The 17,048-nt window shown below is 34.4% G+C and overlaps 1 protein-coding gene across 13 annotated transcripts in view; it reads left to right on the plus strand.

Moving 5' to 3' along the window:
* The window catches only part of ovo (transcriptional regulator ovo), a 41,099-nt gene that overhangs the window by 19,905 nt on the left and 4,146 nt on the right, over window positions 1-17,048 (plus strand). The window contains exons 2-13 of one of the 13 annotated variants that reach the window (XM_076396283.1): window positions 932-1,134; window positions 5,073-5,199; window positions 5,262-5,483; window positions 5,545-5,742; window positions 5,804-5,931; window positions 5,985-6,188; window positions 6,246-6,437; window positions 10,398-10,608; window positions 10,678-10,877; window positions 11,171-11,347; window positions 11,456-11,600; window positions 13,211-13,335. In XM_076396283.1, coding sequence (XP_076252398.1) covers window positions 932-1,134; window positions 5,073-5,199; window positions 5,262-5,483; window positions 5,545-5,742; window positions 5,804-5,931; window positions 5,985-6,188; window positions 6,246-6,437; window positions 10,398-10,608; window positions 10,678-10,877; window positions 11,171-11,347; window positions 11,456-11,600; window positions 13,211-13,335 — 2,132 coding nt within the window. Of the gene's footprint in view, window positions 1-931; window positions 1,135-5,072; window positions 5,200-5,261; window positions 5,484-5,544; window positions 5,743-5,803; window positions 5,932-5,984; window positions 6,189-6,245; window positions 6,438-10,397; window positions 10,878-11,170; window positions 11,348-11,455; window positions 11,601-13,210; window positions 13,336-17,048 lie in introns of all 13 variants that reach the window. The other 12 variants (XM_076396284.1, XM_076396285.1, XM_076396287.1 and 9 more) reach the window with 12 other exon arrangements.

Here is a 17,048-nt window from a genome sequence, read left to right on the forward strand (position 1 = left end):
GAATAAATAATTATTATCCTGAAGGAAAAGAACGTGTCATTTTATGCTGGACAGTTAATTCCTTATTATTTTAACTCTTCTATTTCATTTAAATATCGTTTTACTAATGTAGTAAAAATATCATCTATTATGTATGTGGCATACAATCAAAAATAACTAATCATATTTTCGCATAAAACATACTGTCTAGATATTCAACATATCTTGACTTTTATTGTCATAACTTTTATCTAGTCACTGGAAACCCAGAAATACTTTGTTTCCAAAAATTTTAATTTTGTAACTGTTTTCCGGTGCAATAATAACGATTATTCAGGGTTTGTTTTTAGATATTTTAATATTTTGATGACGTTATGGTAGAATCTCATCAGCCATCTTCAGATCTTGATTCTTTTTGTTTAAGATCAATCAATCAAATCAATTTTGTTTTCAATCTTCAAGATTTGACTGATTAAGAAGCTTTAATGTTATTTTTAGAATTAACATATTTTAATGTAAAAAATAATGGCATGAAATATCGATATCACCAAACAATGCATTATATAATTAAAAATAAAAAACTATTATGAATTGAGTTCAGCTCCTGTCCGTTTCCGGTTATCTGTGATTTCGCTGGAACATAATGAATTGACAATTCTCCAAATGACAATCGGACAAAAAAGCGACACAAATATAAAGATGAACTATTTGCAACTAAAAAAAAGAGTTTAAAATATCTAGTTTCGGACCTTGATCTGTTGTTATTGTTCAGATATGGATTTTTGTTCAAGCTAATTCACCGTACTGCCGTACTCGAACAGTAAAGACAAAAATCTCTTGGATTACGTATATCCTTAAATATCGTTTCGTCGCCAACACCTGAATAACACACTCTTACTTTCGCGTCAGTTTTATTCCTTTCATATTTAGCATGTATTTTTTACGTTTTCAGAGAAAGAGTATAAGAGCGAGGACGCCTCGAAGTCCTCAAAGCTGTCTTCGACAACAGACAAGGTAATAGAAAAATGCGAAAGTATACCCCCTAGGAGGTTCATCTCTTCCATTCTGGGCGGAGATGTTCCTTATGGAAGCAGAGGACACGTCCTCACTCGAGCAGAAAGGAAGGAGTACTCACCAATTATACCTCCAAATAAGGTAAGCTTATCATTGCTTTAACATTAACACATGTATCACTTAACAATTAACATAGAAAATGAGTATATAACCATGTCGCATTGAAAGATCTAAGGTTCAACGAAATAAGTAACAGGTCAACTGAAAGATTCCTGGCCTGACTCATAGATGGCGCTACTAGAATTAAATTCGTATGTTTTTAGTTAGCCCTAACCCTCAAAAGATGCGTGTATAAATTTGACAGCTTCCGGATCATTAGTTTGTGAATTATGGCATTTTGAGAGAAACAACTTTTGTTATTGTGAATAAAACAGATAAAAAGGAATTTCGCCTGTTCATAAAATATTGCTTTTTAAGGGAAAAAATACAGTTGAAACAAAAAATTGAGTTGATGCCGAGTTTCTGGACACCGCCCCATAAAAATCAACCGTCAAGGATTGGTATACAATGTTTAGATGTGGTGAAATGAAGAAGACGGTGAACGCAGTGGACGCCCAAAAGAGTTTGTTACCAACGAAAACATTTAAAAAATCCACAAAATGATTTTGAATGACCGTGAATTGAAATTGAATGAAATAGCAGACACTCTAAAGATATTAACTGAACGTGTACATCATATCATTCACAAATAATTGGTTATGAGAAAGCTCTGTGCAAAGTGAGTGCCGCGCGAGCTCACTTTAGACCAAAAACAACGAGTTGATGATTCGGAGCAGTGTTTGAAGATTATCAAGGGTAATAAACCCGATATGTGACAATGGATGAAACATGGCTCAATCATTTCACTCCGAAATACAATCGACAGTCATCCGAGTGGGCTGCACACGATCAACCCGCTCCAAAGCGTGGGAAAACGCAACAGTCGACTGGCAAGTTTATGGCGTCTGTATTTTGGGACTCGCATGGAATAATTTTCATTGACTACCTTGAAAAAGGAAGGACCATCAACCGCGACTATTACATAGCATTATTGGACCGTTTGAAGGACGAAACCGCCGAAAATTTGAAGAAAAAGAAAGTGCTGTTTCACCAATACAATGCACCGCAAGCAGCAAGATGGCAAAAATCCAAGGATTGGGCTTCAAATTGCTTCCTCATCCACCATATTCTCCAGATCTGGTCCCCAGAGACTATTTTCTGTTCTCAAATTTCAAAAGAATGCTCGCTGGGAAGAAATGTTTCTCGAATAAAAAGGTGATCGCCGAAACTGAGGCATATTTTGAAGCAAAGGACAAATCGTACTACAAAAATGGTATCGAAAAGTTGAAAAATGCCTATGCCTATTATGAGGGATTATGCTGGATTTTTTCAATTGACCTGTTATATCCACAAATATCGTGGTACTAAATAAATAAAATAGTTTACTTTACAAGAAAAAATTTGCACGCCCGCATATTCAGAGCACTATATCGAACAAAACAATTAAATTCTTAATTAATATAATTAATATAATTTATTTTAACATTATAATACATTAAATGCCTAATCATCACGGTAGTTTGTAGGTTAGAGTTGTTTTATTATATTTCCATTAAACTCTTTTCCAAACAACCTGTGGTATCCCCTGGAGGCCTGGAGCCCCTGGATCCACCTAATTAACAATTGTACATCCAAGTAGTGTATTTTACTTTCATTGGAGAGCATATTTACATATTGTTCATCAATATTACATCAATTGTCAAAGGACTGTGTACTACCTAATAGATTTACCATATCTGCAAAACAGTTAGTATTAATTCATTCTTCATTTTAACCGAATGCTCATATATATTCTGAATTATACACATATATATGCATATGTATCTTTCACACTCTACATTTTCTACAGTTATGCTGTCTTAATTACGTACTCATCTTTAATTGTTTCCACTCTCATCATCCTGGTTTGAAGATTGTCAGCATTGAATCATAATCCCACATCCAAAAAAATTATTTAGTCCTGAGTCACTATACAAGTTAATAACTACGCTCTCAATGTGTAATCTAAACCTAGTTCACAACTCCACCATCATTCTCAAGTCAACCGAAGGATGTTATTATAAACAATCCTTCCTTCTATATATCTAAACAATTTTTGCTTGTATATCTTTCTCGACCTGCATGCTTGTTGTAATAATTATTTACCACATCCCATAAAAATTCGATCTGATTGAAAATGCAGTTATAGGGAGGAAGATGTTACACTCTGTAGCCATACTGTTCGGCCATCTAATCTACTGTGTATCTTTTTTCAGGCCTATTTCTAAAACAGTAAATTACAATTTACGCAATTAAACATTTTGCTTATATATACCAAATAACAATTTCAAATACTTCACTCATTTATATTGTTTTTCTTTTTTTGAGAGATTTTAGTATTACTATTCAGGACAGCTGCAATACAATAAAATATTTTCTCTAACTCTCTAATGAATTTTAGTGGTAAGAAGGGGCCCCCATCATATCGTTACTGAGCGAAGTTATTGACTAGAGACGTAATCTGTTTAACTATTTATTGGCATTTTCAATCAGAGTAATAATACGCAGCGATTTTAAATTTATAAAAACAAGGGCCAAAACAACGTTTGCCGATTTATAACCTGTAATTATTATCGCAAATAATTTGAAAAATGTTAAAGACATATGACTACTGGGCGACTTTTATAAGCTAATTTGGTTACATGTTCGGACGCATCAGACTCCATTGTATCTCTTTTTAACTGGAATAAAATGACAAGGTATATATTGTCTGAAACTAAAACGAAATTGTATACATCTAGATGATGTTAGTTCACTGTTATTTTGGATAGACTATATATTTCATCATTATACGCTTTCTCTAGTATTTTTATAACAGAACATATATCCTATCGAATTTTAATAAAAAATGGAATAAAGTGATATTTTTAAGCTGGTTAAGCATTATTTTTTGCGCAAAAAAAATCCAGGAGGTCGTCAAGTGAGAAATCATTGATAAAATCCATTGAATAAATATAAAATCGAAAAATGAAATTAGCCAAGGTTGTAGACATCTCAACAGAACAAGTGCCTCATATTTAATGAATATTTGAATATGAAAAAGATATTTGTAACCGTATAACTACAACCGTATAACCTCTTCAGATGACGAAAAATGAATAGATTGCAAAACACCTGACACCAAGTAACAATCAAAACAGTTCGGTTTCTCTGGGTGAACGTACGCCAAAAAAAGGCTGTTGTGTCTGCAGGTCAACAAAGTCATGACTAGTAGATTTGATAATAATTTCAAGCATTTTGCGGCAAAAGTATTGTACTATCAAGACAATGTCAAACCATAGATAAAAATCCAACTATATCCAACTCCAACTACATTCAGCATATTCTCCAGATTTAACTAGATCGTTGAGAGATTTGAGTTTAATGAAGAAAATAAATGAATAGCACTCAAATATCTACTTTGATGGCCTTGAGGAGCTATTAGTTTTTTAGGAATCAAAAATTTGAGAAACCCTGGACTAAAGCTTTTGAGATAAAACATTTCTTGTCAACAATTTTTTATTAATGTCACTATCTTACCAAACTGCCCTCGTCACAGGTTTGGTTTCGGTTTCGATATTGTCGTCTAACATAGCTTTCATTTTATTTTTGAATAGTTTATGTATCATATAAGCCAAAAAAATAAAAATAAGGGAAATGGTATAGCCCCTAAATATAAATGTTATGCGAAGGACGTTGTGTAAGGTTGCATGTTTTTTATATACACTAAAAATAACTCAATAAAACTAAATGTAAAACTGTTATATTATGTAGATAAATGTCAAAACCATCGAATTTAACAGTTATATTAAATTTAATAATTATTTACATTAATACCTCGATTTTTACCAATAAATATCGATGACCAAAACATATGAAATACATTTTCTTATTCTGTCAGAATCAAATCATACACCAAAAAACATAATATTCCATAAACTAACATCAATGTGTTTGTTCAGACTCCAATTCCTTCTAATCCAAAACCGAAAGAAGATTGTGTGAAACCACAAAATCTCGCTCCCATTAGACAGTTCTCCGTTATTCAGCGAACACCGAAATCAACCAACAAAAGAGAAGAAGACACTGGTAAGTACATCACAACTCTAAATCGCGCACACGACTTGACTCCTCTGGTGCCCTCATTACAGATGTTCGATTGCCCTCTGCTATAGTGCATCCGGAACCCGAACAAGACCAACCCATCGATTATCATATACCAAAACGAAAGGGCGAAGTCGAAAACGAAGAGGAAGAACGAAGACTGAGGGAACAGCGCAGGACACACTGCTCCAAAGTTAGCAAACCAATAATAAATGTCAGAACTATACCGGGGAAATTACCCTTGGTGACTTCGGCCGCCGCAGGACATGGTGAGTACTAATCGGTAGAGTTAGAATCTTGAATGTTTGGACTAAAGACAGGTTCTCGCAGGACGGACGTCGTCAGGTGGTGGTTCGGCAGCTAACGGAAATGCAACCAGTGGTTCTACCGGTGGTGGAACCATAAACTTTAACGGAGGTTCAGGAGGAGGAGGCGCGGGCGGTGGTATCGGCAGCGGTACCGGAGGAGGCGGAATGAATCCCGGACGAGACGGACGACAAAACTACGGGCCTAGCAGCCCGCCCACGGGTAAGTCCTAGCGAACGGAGCGCGACAAGAGATCGACGATATTAAATTGATTCCTCATCAGGTTCTCTGCCACCGTTTTACGAATCCCTCAAAGGAGGTAACAATGGGAGCGGATATAATGCGAACGGAAACTTTTCTTCTTCGTACCTCCTGTCCAACCACCAGAATATGGATTGTGATACTGGTCAAGTAAGTCCAACAAACGAAAAAGATTAACTGAATTACATTACGTTGCATCCCAGGACCTGGCTAATCTTAATGTTAACGGACAGTCTTCCCCCAAACAGTACTCAACATTACAAAACGCCTCCTACGGCATCGTGATGAAGGACGAGGCAGATCTGGATATGTATGAGAACAAGATCGATCCCATTAACCAATTACTACCTAATGGGTATTCAGGTTACGATGAGAGTATGATGGTCGATATGGTAACGGGAGCTGTGGTAAGAACAACGAATAAATATTTTAACAGACTTATACTTATCGTCACTCATTTCCAGGTGGATCCATTACAATTTACAGCTACATTGACATTCTCAAGCAGCGCTGAACATGCCTTATTAGAAAGTCTCTCAGATGCTACAGATCTTTCATCATTTCTCCAACGACTACCCAGCGAAGAAAACACAGATAGCGATGAAGTGGTCAGTAGCAATTTACACAGTCCTGGGACAGACACAAATGAACTGCAAGTGAGTTTCACAAATATTTATAAGCGGTATTTTTAACAGGTCGATTGAAAAGTGTCCGACCTAGTAAAACACATTTTTTTTTTGGCAAAATTAGTTGTTTTTATTCAACATAATTCCCTTCAAGGGTGATACCACTGATTATAGCGATCGTCCAACTCTTAGATACCATTTTTGTAGCACAATTTTAGCTTTGCTTCAAAACAGGCATCAGTATTTACCAGCACTTCTTCATTCGACGAAAATTTCTTTCTTTCTTTTCTGTATTTTTTCCTTTGAAAACGCAATGTTTTAACAACACGCGAAATTCTTTTTTATCCATTTTTTCACAGTAACAAAAGTTGCTTCACTCAAAATGCTATAATTCACAAACGAATGATCCGACAGCTGTCAAATTTATACACGCATCTTTTGAGGGTTGGGGCTAACTAAAAAACATATGGATTTAATTCTAGCGCCATCTATGTGTCAGGCCGGATTCTTTTCAATTGACCTGTTACTGCAATCATCTGGAGTCTTTCTGGAGTTGCTTGTATTGTTATAGTGTATGCTATTATTGGAAATTGAATATGTTCCACTTAATTTAGTGGCTCGACGGTTCTCATTGAAATATTCTTTGCCATACCACCTATGAGTTCTAGGCGCATTTGTAGTTGTATCCCCTAGAGACGTAATCCACCTAATTAACAGTTGTATATCCGAGTAAAATATTTTACTTTTATTAGAGAGCATATTTACCTTCTACGCTTAGTTCTTATATCTTTCGGTACAGTCTTGGTAAAGACATTTTGATATCATTGTATTTGTCCTTAGTCGTTCTGTTAATACCTGTATACCTCTTTCATAAAATTAGATTTAATCACTGCATTCTCCTTCTGCAAAACAATTACTATTCTTTCTCGCCTGACACATTTTACCCAAATACTCATGTATATTCTGAACAATTACACACATATCTGTTCACATCAATCATTTAAGCTCCACAATAAGATTTCCTATGGTTATCATATATTGAATACATACTTACCTTTACGTATTTCCATTCTCATCACCCTGTCGAAGAAATTGGCAGCATTGATTCAAATCATATTCAGAACGTTTCATTCAAGCGAATAAGTAAGCTGTTAATTTCCAATATATCTAACTATCTATCTATCTTGTTCACAATTCCATAATTTGTTAGTTTCTTTTTCAATGTGTCTTATCGAGTGCATCCAAACCGAAAGAAATTTTCCTGTTTTCAACATGAAGTACAATATATCCGTAATGAATGTAATGAATAATCAATTGTTATTACGTTTAACTTCTTCCACTAACTTTTGTTGTCATAACACTATTTTTATTATCATCTTGCCATGAGTGACCGTTGGGTATATTGGTCCCATTCTGATATATCGTCTAAATACATAAATTAAAAGCAATATCCGGAAGCTCCATTTGACCTCTTCCATATTTATCAGACTAACAATTTCCTTTGAAATAATTGTATTAAATTATGTTTGTATTGAAAAACTACTTTGTTTTTATACATTTCATATATTTAATCTTTGATAGAGCTAACATCAAGCTGATCTTGATTTGTCACCCGCTTCGTATGAGGACGGTTTTTTCGGTGAATTCAAGACCATATTTTTTATTTTTTGAAATATTTCAGTGACAGTGTCCATACCAATATTCAGTGCAGCTACAACGCACTAAAAAATATTTTCAATAAAAATCGCAGCAAACTGATATTTAACAGTAAAAATGCTAACATCTAACGAATTTTACTGGCAACAGGGTTCTCGTTCCTATTCAAAGTAACTGACTCGCATCGGAATTTTCAATCAGATTAATAATAAGCAGCGATTTTAAGTTTATCAAAACAAGCAAAGCATTAAAATAACATTTGCCGTTTTATAAACTCTTATCACTATTATTTTGAAGAATGTTTGACAACCAGGCGACCTTGACAGTCTAGTTCGGTTACACGTTCGAACTTGTCAAGCCGTATTGTGTCTCTTTTTAATTGGAATAAAATGAGAAGGAAAATATTGTCTGATTCTAACAATTTTCAAATTGCAGCAGGCAATACATTAAACATCTTGATAACGTATGTCGCAACAAACATTGGATAGACTATAGTTTGTTATTGTCAATTAACTATTGACAAAAATCATAGGAAGCTGTGTGAAAAACATTGTCAGGCCAGAACAGTTGCAATAGATCGCCAACTGCGACTAGCTACTAAAAACATCTCGGCTCTCCCTGAGCGTCTCTGATTGATGATGATTATAATGTACCTGAACTATTTCGTAACATTTTACAAACGATAGCATAGTTAGTACAGTATTCTGTTATTCCCCATAAAATAAATCTACTAGAGCACTCTCGCTGATAAAGTGCGAAGAATGTGTTGCAGAAATTAATAGTATTTTAACGATTCATGTTCTCGCTATGCAAATATGCCAAAAGCATAAACATAAGTCATTGATTTAGTAAGTTCTTGCATCGGAACATGCAAATAATCTCAAGCGTAGAAATTCCTAATAAGCAGTTCCAAATCAAATCTGTATATATAGAGTAATCAGAAGAATGTGATCTAAAACCAAATGAAACTATATGGAACTAACAATGAAATTGCAGTTGTAAAAAACAATATAAATGAATTCAAGCCCTTAATATTAACGCAATTTTTTAAATTGGTCAAAAAATCACTTCTCATTAATTGAATTAATTAGTTATTATACCATCTGCATGCATGAAAATGAAATTCGTCTAACACTTAATGGCCAAAAATGTTCGTAAATTGACCAAAATATTGAATCATTTAATGAACAAATGCTGAACAGAAACCAATACGAAACGAACAGGATTGGATACAATCATTTCCAGTTCTCGAAAATGTATCAAGAACCATTGCCGTATTCTACGTCAATAACAAGTACAAACGAGTCACTGCAGATCCAGATATATCTTTCTTTCCAAAAAAATGTATTTTTGTAACTATTTTCCCTTGCCCTATATGTGATATTATTATTAATACCAATTTAGAAAATGCAAAAAGGCGATTTCTCTTTAAGAGCTACAGCATAGTCATAAAGAACTGAAATTTAAAATTAATATTTACTTATAACAGGCAATTGAGAAAATAACAATATTTAACCACAACTAGTTAACCAATTCAAGCATAGATTAAAGAATAAGCATCAGCCGGAGCTAAACTTCAAGAATAGAGCAACTGTGGCATTATTAATTGATTATTTGAATTATTTCTTGATCACATTATTATGATAAGGTGGATTTGTATATTTGTTTTACATCTCGTTAGATGAGCTATAGGGGGCCGGATTTTCTTTTAGAAATTTTAATATTTTGACGAGGTTTTGGCAGATTATCATGAACCATCTTCAGGTCTTGCTTCCTTTTGTTAAATTGATTCACTGATTCAAGTCGACTGATTAAGGAGCTTATATATTCTTTCCAAACTAACATATTTTAATGAAAAAAATTAGTAGCATGAATTACTGATATCACCAAAAATAAATTATATGATTAAGAATAAAAAAGCTGTCATGAATTGAGTCCATTTTCGGTTATTCTGTATTCTGTATGTATTATTTCGGTTTCGGTGGAATACAAGAAGTTCTCCGAATAACAATCGGACAAAAAAGCGACACGAATATAAAAATGAATGAAATGTAGTTAAACTTAAAAAATGAGAGTTTAAAATATTTAGTTTCGGACACTGATACGTTGTTATTGTACAGATCGTCATCGCGTTCTCGTGCTTGAATAGTAAAACAATCATTCTCTTGGATCCCGTATCTCCTTATATATCGTCTTATCGGCATCCTTAATATGAACGCAATTTCTTAAATAGGTCAAAAAATCACTTCTCATTAATTTAATGAATTAGTTATTTTACCTTCGTTCTTAAATTTCGTTCGAAAAACATTTAATGGCCAAAACCTTCTGCCGTAGATCGACCAAAATATTGAATCATTTAATGAACAAATGCTGAACAGAAACCAGTACGAATCCAACAGGACTGGATACAACCATACCCAGTTTTCGAAAATGTATCAGGACTCATTGCCACCGTATTCTACGTCAATAACAACATCAAACGAGTCGCTGCAAGTACAACAAATGCATCAGCAACAAATGTTATCGCCAAGCCTGAGCTTTAACGGTGAGCATGAAGGGAAAAGCCACCTCACGACGCTCGAAGCTAATCCGCAACCGTATATGCCTGTTCCAGGGAGTGCGCTGGACTTGGACTCGCCCACTCCGATGTCTCTACCTAGCCCCGGCGCCACGTCCTGTTCGCTCGACGGAGATGAAACCAGTCCGCCTGCAGGCAGTGTGAGTGGTGGGGGTAGAAGGGAGAGCGCTTCTTCGGGGGAGGTGCCAAACGTAGCACCGTCCCTGCAAGGCAGGGTAAATGTCTTGCAACAGAGGGTAAGCAATATGATGCAGGCAAGAAGCTTTCGTAAATCTATCCTAGAAATTATTAGACGCGGTCGAGAATATAAAGAAAAAAAACCACTCGTACTTAAGAAGAGCACTGCCCTATTCAGAATTTGCTTATTTTCTAACGCATACATTGACTTATATTTATTTCAAAAATTACTTTAATTACGTTAACTCAATTGTTCTAAAAGTCACTGTCGCCTTCGCCATTAAACCTTCTCCTTCTCTTTCTCATTTTGAAAGAAACCGCAATTCAATCACAGCGTGTTTTTATTTCACAGTTTCTATTACAGCTCGGTCTGCCCAGCGAGGTACAATTGGAGTTTGTCAACGGCGGCCACGGCATTAAAAACCCCCTAGCCAACCAGGAACACGCCAGACAAGGACCCCGTAACGAAGACAAAGCTAAAGTAACATCGGTTACAACGGAAGACGGTCAAACAACCTTCTGTTGTAAGGTAAGTGAATCAGTTTCTGCCCACAGAATCATAAAAAGTCGAAAATTAAACAATTAGCATATATATCTTCTATAACGCATTAAATAACAAAATATCTGTTGATTTCAGGTGTGCAATAAAACATTCGCTCTACAGCGCCTACTAAACCGACATATGAAATGTCATTCTGATGTTAAGCGGTATTTGTGTACATTTTGTGGCAAAGGCTTTAACGACACGTTTGATCTAAAGAGGCACACCAGGACCCACACCGGTAAATATCAATCTTATCAATCAAAAGAGTCGTCTAGAATTCGCTTGACTAAAATACTACTTAATATTTGAATGAAACATTTTCCAAAAACACTTTCTGACCTAACAATTACAATTAAAATAAGACATGAATATATCATATGTAAGTTAAACTCCTTTCAATCAACATTAATTTAAAAACAAGTTCTACATTTAGTACGAAAATCTAGTTTCACCAAAACAATAACAATACGCATTGTCATTATCATAAAATAAAGTCACATAAAAAGCGATATTATATATAATCTCCTAGAACGTCAACAATCTGCCCGGGGGCAATAAGTATTATTATATAATTTCAGTTATATAATATAACTATCCTGACATGTAGTAGATCATTTCAGTAATTGATCCTTCACAGTGATCGTCACTTCAGTGAGTGATCTACTATACAACTTATAAACTAAATGTTATTTTAGATAAAATTATAAATAAGTATATCCTAACTTATTCTAAAAACTATTCTAGCTTATTCTAGGGATTGTTAAATCTCACTCTATGTGGCTATTAATCAGTTCGTATGGCTGTTTGCGTTTGAGCCTACGCACTTCACAGTCATCGCGCATATTTAACTGTTTGACGAGTACACACTCCGAATCACACTCGTTATGGGTTCTATGGGGATATCACGCTGAATCAGTTTGTTGGACACGTAATATGGGGCATCGAGGATGACTCGCGACACTTTATTCTGGAACCTCTGAAAGATCTATGTTAGATTTGCTAGTAGTACCCCACAGCTTAATACCATAGGTCCAAATGGGCCTAAGTATTGACTTATAGAACAAAACCTTGTTATTTAATGACAATTTAGATCGAAAAGCATTTCCAGATATTTAAGGTCGTCTGCTTGTGGAAGTTCATGATTATTCAATTTTACTGAGGGACATGTACTTCTACAAAAAGTGAATGTCACATGGGTAGATTTTGTCTCATTTCAAAAGCGATAATTTAGTAATTAATTTTAATTAAAAAACTACTTAAGTATTAGTATGAAATAGACTATGACATATTTTCAAAGCCCTATCTAACAAATGTTAACAAATGTGAAATTTTTTTCATTAGCCTTTCATTTTACCATAATTTGACCTCCCATAAATGTGTATTCTTTGAGATATTTTATATGTAAATTAATTTAATATTAATTATAAAAAATCAATTTCTACATTTACGATGAAAATTTGTGTAAAATTAGCCTTTAAAATTCTATTGGCTTTTCTCATCCACCAAAACATACAACACTTTATTGCAGTATCCTGCAGAGTATGTTCCAGACAATTAATTGTAGTATAAAATACTTGCATCTGCTAAGCTAAAATATGATTGAGCATTTTAGACATATTAACAATATCGGACTAAAATAATAATAATAATATATTGAAGACACAGATTAGTCTGTTTCAAAAGAATATAATTTTTTATATGTCTAATAAAATAATGTTATAAATGAACATTATCTATTTATAGAGCTTAGTTTTACAAAAACGTCTTTCTGGGTTACACATTCCAACTAAATCATAAATCATAAGAATAGTAAATTAGATATTTTACTAAATGTTAAAGTTATTGTAGGTGTACGACCCTATAAATGTGGACTTTGCGAAAAATCTTTTACGCAAAGATGTTCACTGGAATCACATTGCCTCAAAGTACATGGAGTTCAACACCAATACGCATACAAAGAGCGGAGAACAAAGGTATTCTATTTTACGTATTATCTGTATTTTACCAAAATAATAAATAAAGATTTTAATAAGTTCACTTATTATGTAAGATGTGTTTCCCATCCAATGAGTGCTCAATACACATTATTAACTGGCCAAAATATTGTATAGATTTACTTAATGAAATTATTTTTAATGATTTTTATATATTAAAACGTACAAACGTATCAACCCATATAAACATGTTTTAAATGTTGTAAATAGTCAATAAGTGATAAAAATTGTGATTGTGTGTGAAAAAAATGATCGTCTTACGTAATAAATGAACAGCCACTAAACATAATTTAAGTATAGTGATACTAACAAAAAATTATTGAAATTATAATTTATAATAATACAGTATAAAATCACTCATATTAGTATATTCATAATCAATTTTCATAGCGATTTCAGTAGTAATAAAAATGCAATATATTAGTCCGCCATATTAGTTCAATATCAATCAAAATATTTGCACAAATTATCTAATATTTCGTAGTAATAAAATAATTCGGGTTTACCAAAAATACGAAGAAGAAACGTTAATTACAAAACTTCTTCATCAATAGAGATCGAATTTGCCAAGGGTCAAAAAAAAATTCGAAATGTGAAAACGTGTATGTGAATAACGTAGTAGTATTAATGAAGTATTCGATGTAGAAAACGATCCACAAAACAGGTATTTTATCTTCATCATTCATAAAAAAACGTAACGGTAGAGATATTGTCACAACAATCGATAAATAATTATTAGATTATCAGTCGACGACAAGGCATAACGTTTGTAGTAGATAATAGTAAATATAGTAGTAGATAATAGTAAATATAGTAGTAGATAGTAGTAGTAATGTCATATTGGATAAAGTAAATATATCAAAATGTATTAACGAACAAAATTACCATTGTTTGTTGGGCGTCTTTTTCTTCCCGACTCCCGATCCGACAAGAATAGAAAGATAAGAAAGAAAACGACATATGATTTATGTGAATGTGTGTGAAGTGGTTCTCTGGAAATTACCATGCTTTCTATTTTAGACACACACTGTCGACGCTTTCAGCTACTTTCTTAAAAGCCACTATAATCTGTTTATATCTGTAAAGCTATCACTCTATCTTACGCTAGTGTTTACCTCTATTTCGTCTGTTATCATTGTTCTTTCCCCCACACTTCAGCAATTTGTTGGGGATGTTGTCCGATCCTGGAGCTTTGCCGTTTTGTTTCATTTCAGACATTACATTACATCCATGACATCCACAGTGTCTATAGCTAACTCCCTATAATTACAAGTTGGTGTAAACTCTATTCCTTTTTTATTTCTCTTATTCTGTTATTTACTCTATTTCTAGTTTCTATGTAGTTAATGTAGTTTTGGAGGCTTTGAACGTTAGATGAGCTTTCTTCTTTCCCTGTGCTAAGAATTTTACCTCTGGTTTAAACCAAGAATTTTCATTTCGGTAACGCGCATTGCTACCGATTTTTATTTTTCCCAGTACCTCCTGAGTTGCTTGGTTTATGTTGTCTAGCAGGATTTCCCATGCGGTATTCACCGTACCATCTTCAGAGATTGGATTATTTCCAATTTTTTGAGCGCATCTTCGCCTATATAGCTTTAGTACTTTTTGTTCTTAATGATTCTATATTGAACTTTGTTGAAGACTTCCGGGGTGATTTACAAAACCAGATTATAGACCGATCCAATGTTTGCCGATATCCGGGATCTAACGTCTTCTATTTGTTCTGGTTGGGTAGGTTCATTCGTTATTATGTAATTTATTATAGATGTTTATAGTCCCTCGAAAGGTGATTTTATGTTGGGGTTGTATTTTTAATTCTTAATTTGTTGTGTGTTGTCTCGTTCATTAATACTTCCTTCAAAAAATGTGTTTTTAATCCCTGGCAAAATTCCGCATTTTGGAGGAGGTAGGGGAAGGTTGAAAAAGAGAGAAAGACAGCTGTTACAACTATATACCGACATTGGTAGCCAACGGGCTAATTGAGGCCATAAAGTGAATTGCAGGCGGCCTGAGATGAATATTTCTGACATTTTCTGGTCACAAAGAAAAATGGTTATAATGAAACGGGGCTATTAAAGCATACGTCTACCTGTGGAAAATTCGCAGTAACCTGCTTCATTTTCACCGCCCTCGCAACCTGCCTTTTGGAAATTGTTACATTAGAGGCTCAATTTTGAAAGTCGAGAAATGGATCGTAGATTCTTACCTTTGTTTTGCCCGGGATAAATATTAACTGATAAGGCAGGATATTTTGTTGGAGAGACCAGCTAAATCTCTCCGGATTTATTCGATTACGGCGTCCCCTGTCGCTGCTGGTAGAGCCAGCGGTCTCGCTAGTCTTTTTCCTCCTTGATTGCCCTAGATGATATCTAAAGAGCTCGCGCAGAGATTTATTGAAGTATTGGTCCATGACTTTTTGATGGTAGTCGTTTTTCGCACCCTATAAGTTGACGGGGTGCTTCTCTTCAGGGTTGGAACACTCGGGTCGCGTTTTTCTGTTCACTTTCCATTTCATGCACTTTGGTGAGGCTTAGCATTTCCTGGAGTAGCGTCGGTACAGCTAACAATTCAAGCATTGTGCTATCCGGTGCTCCTTTGGGAGTTCACTGTTATTCTCTGATCCAGTAAGCATTGAAATCCGTAGATGTAGTGCTCACAGTGACCTGGGTGAGTGCGATAGCGACTCCAGCTTTTCTCCGCCATCCCTTTACGAGGGATAACTAAAATTCCTTTTGCTAGAGTTCTTCTTTTACTTTGTCGCCTGGTATCCACTCCAATAGGCCTCTGATGTGGGAATGCAGAGGATTGGAATACTTTTTCTCTCCCAGCATCTTGACTGTCAAATGAAGTATTTGGTTTGGGAATGACCACTCGCTGCGCGGGTTTCATATGTTTGGATTTATCCCGAAGTACTGTCGACGGGATTCTTCCTTCCTTCTTTAAAGGGTTGAGTGGGCTTGGGTCCTCGTTGCCCTGAGTGGAGTTAATCTCCTTTTTCCTTTTATGTGATGTATGGGGGTGAATGTGCTTTTCCTAATTTATGTTTTCTAGAACTTTTATCCTTCCATCCATTTATTTGACATCTTTCTCGAGATTTGCAGCGTTGAGTTCCATTTCAAGGATGATTCGTTTATCTTGTTTGGTTCCTTTGAAGAGATTCTCATTTCAGGTGTCTCGTTTGATTAGCATTTGTTATACAAATATTCGGAGATATTTTGTTATAATGGCAGTCGAAGCTCCAAACACGTATAGCTACTTCGAGTGCTTGATTACGGCTGTTGGTGAGAATATGGATAAAGGATACAGACTATACGAATACATAAATTAAATAATGAAACTATGCAGCCGTCAAAATGAAATTGACTACATAATTTGCATAAATGGAACACATAGGACTCATAGAAGAAATTATGAATTATTGACAATAATTTGTAAACTTTCTAAAGCAATGATAAATATTAAGGTGTTTAACATTTTATGTCATAAGATATGTAACTACATAACATTTCATTGTTCCCGTACCAATTATTTTAATTATTTACTTTATAGATCAAAGTTTTGAAAAATTAATAGTTAAATTAATAATAAATTCCTTTAATATGCATTTTAAATTGTAAAAAATAAATTACCTAATTGTATTTGCTATTGTTTTAATATTGTTTCCAAAATTGTTTTTATGTTATTCATTGTAT

The sequence above is a fragment of the Rhynchophorus ferrugineus genome, unplaced genomic scaffold (genome assembly GCF_030347505.1).
Source record: "Rhynchophorus ferrugineus isolate W39M unplaced genomic scaffold, kcgeb_rfMv2 rfM2, whole genome shotgun sequence".
NCBI lineage: Eukaryota > Metazoa > Arthropoda > Insecta > Coleoptera > Curculionidae > Rhynchophorus > Rhynchophorus ferrugineus.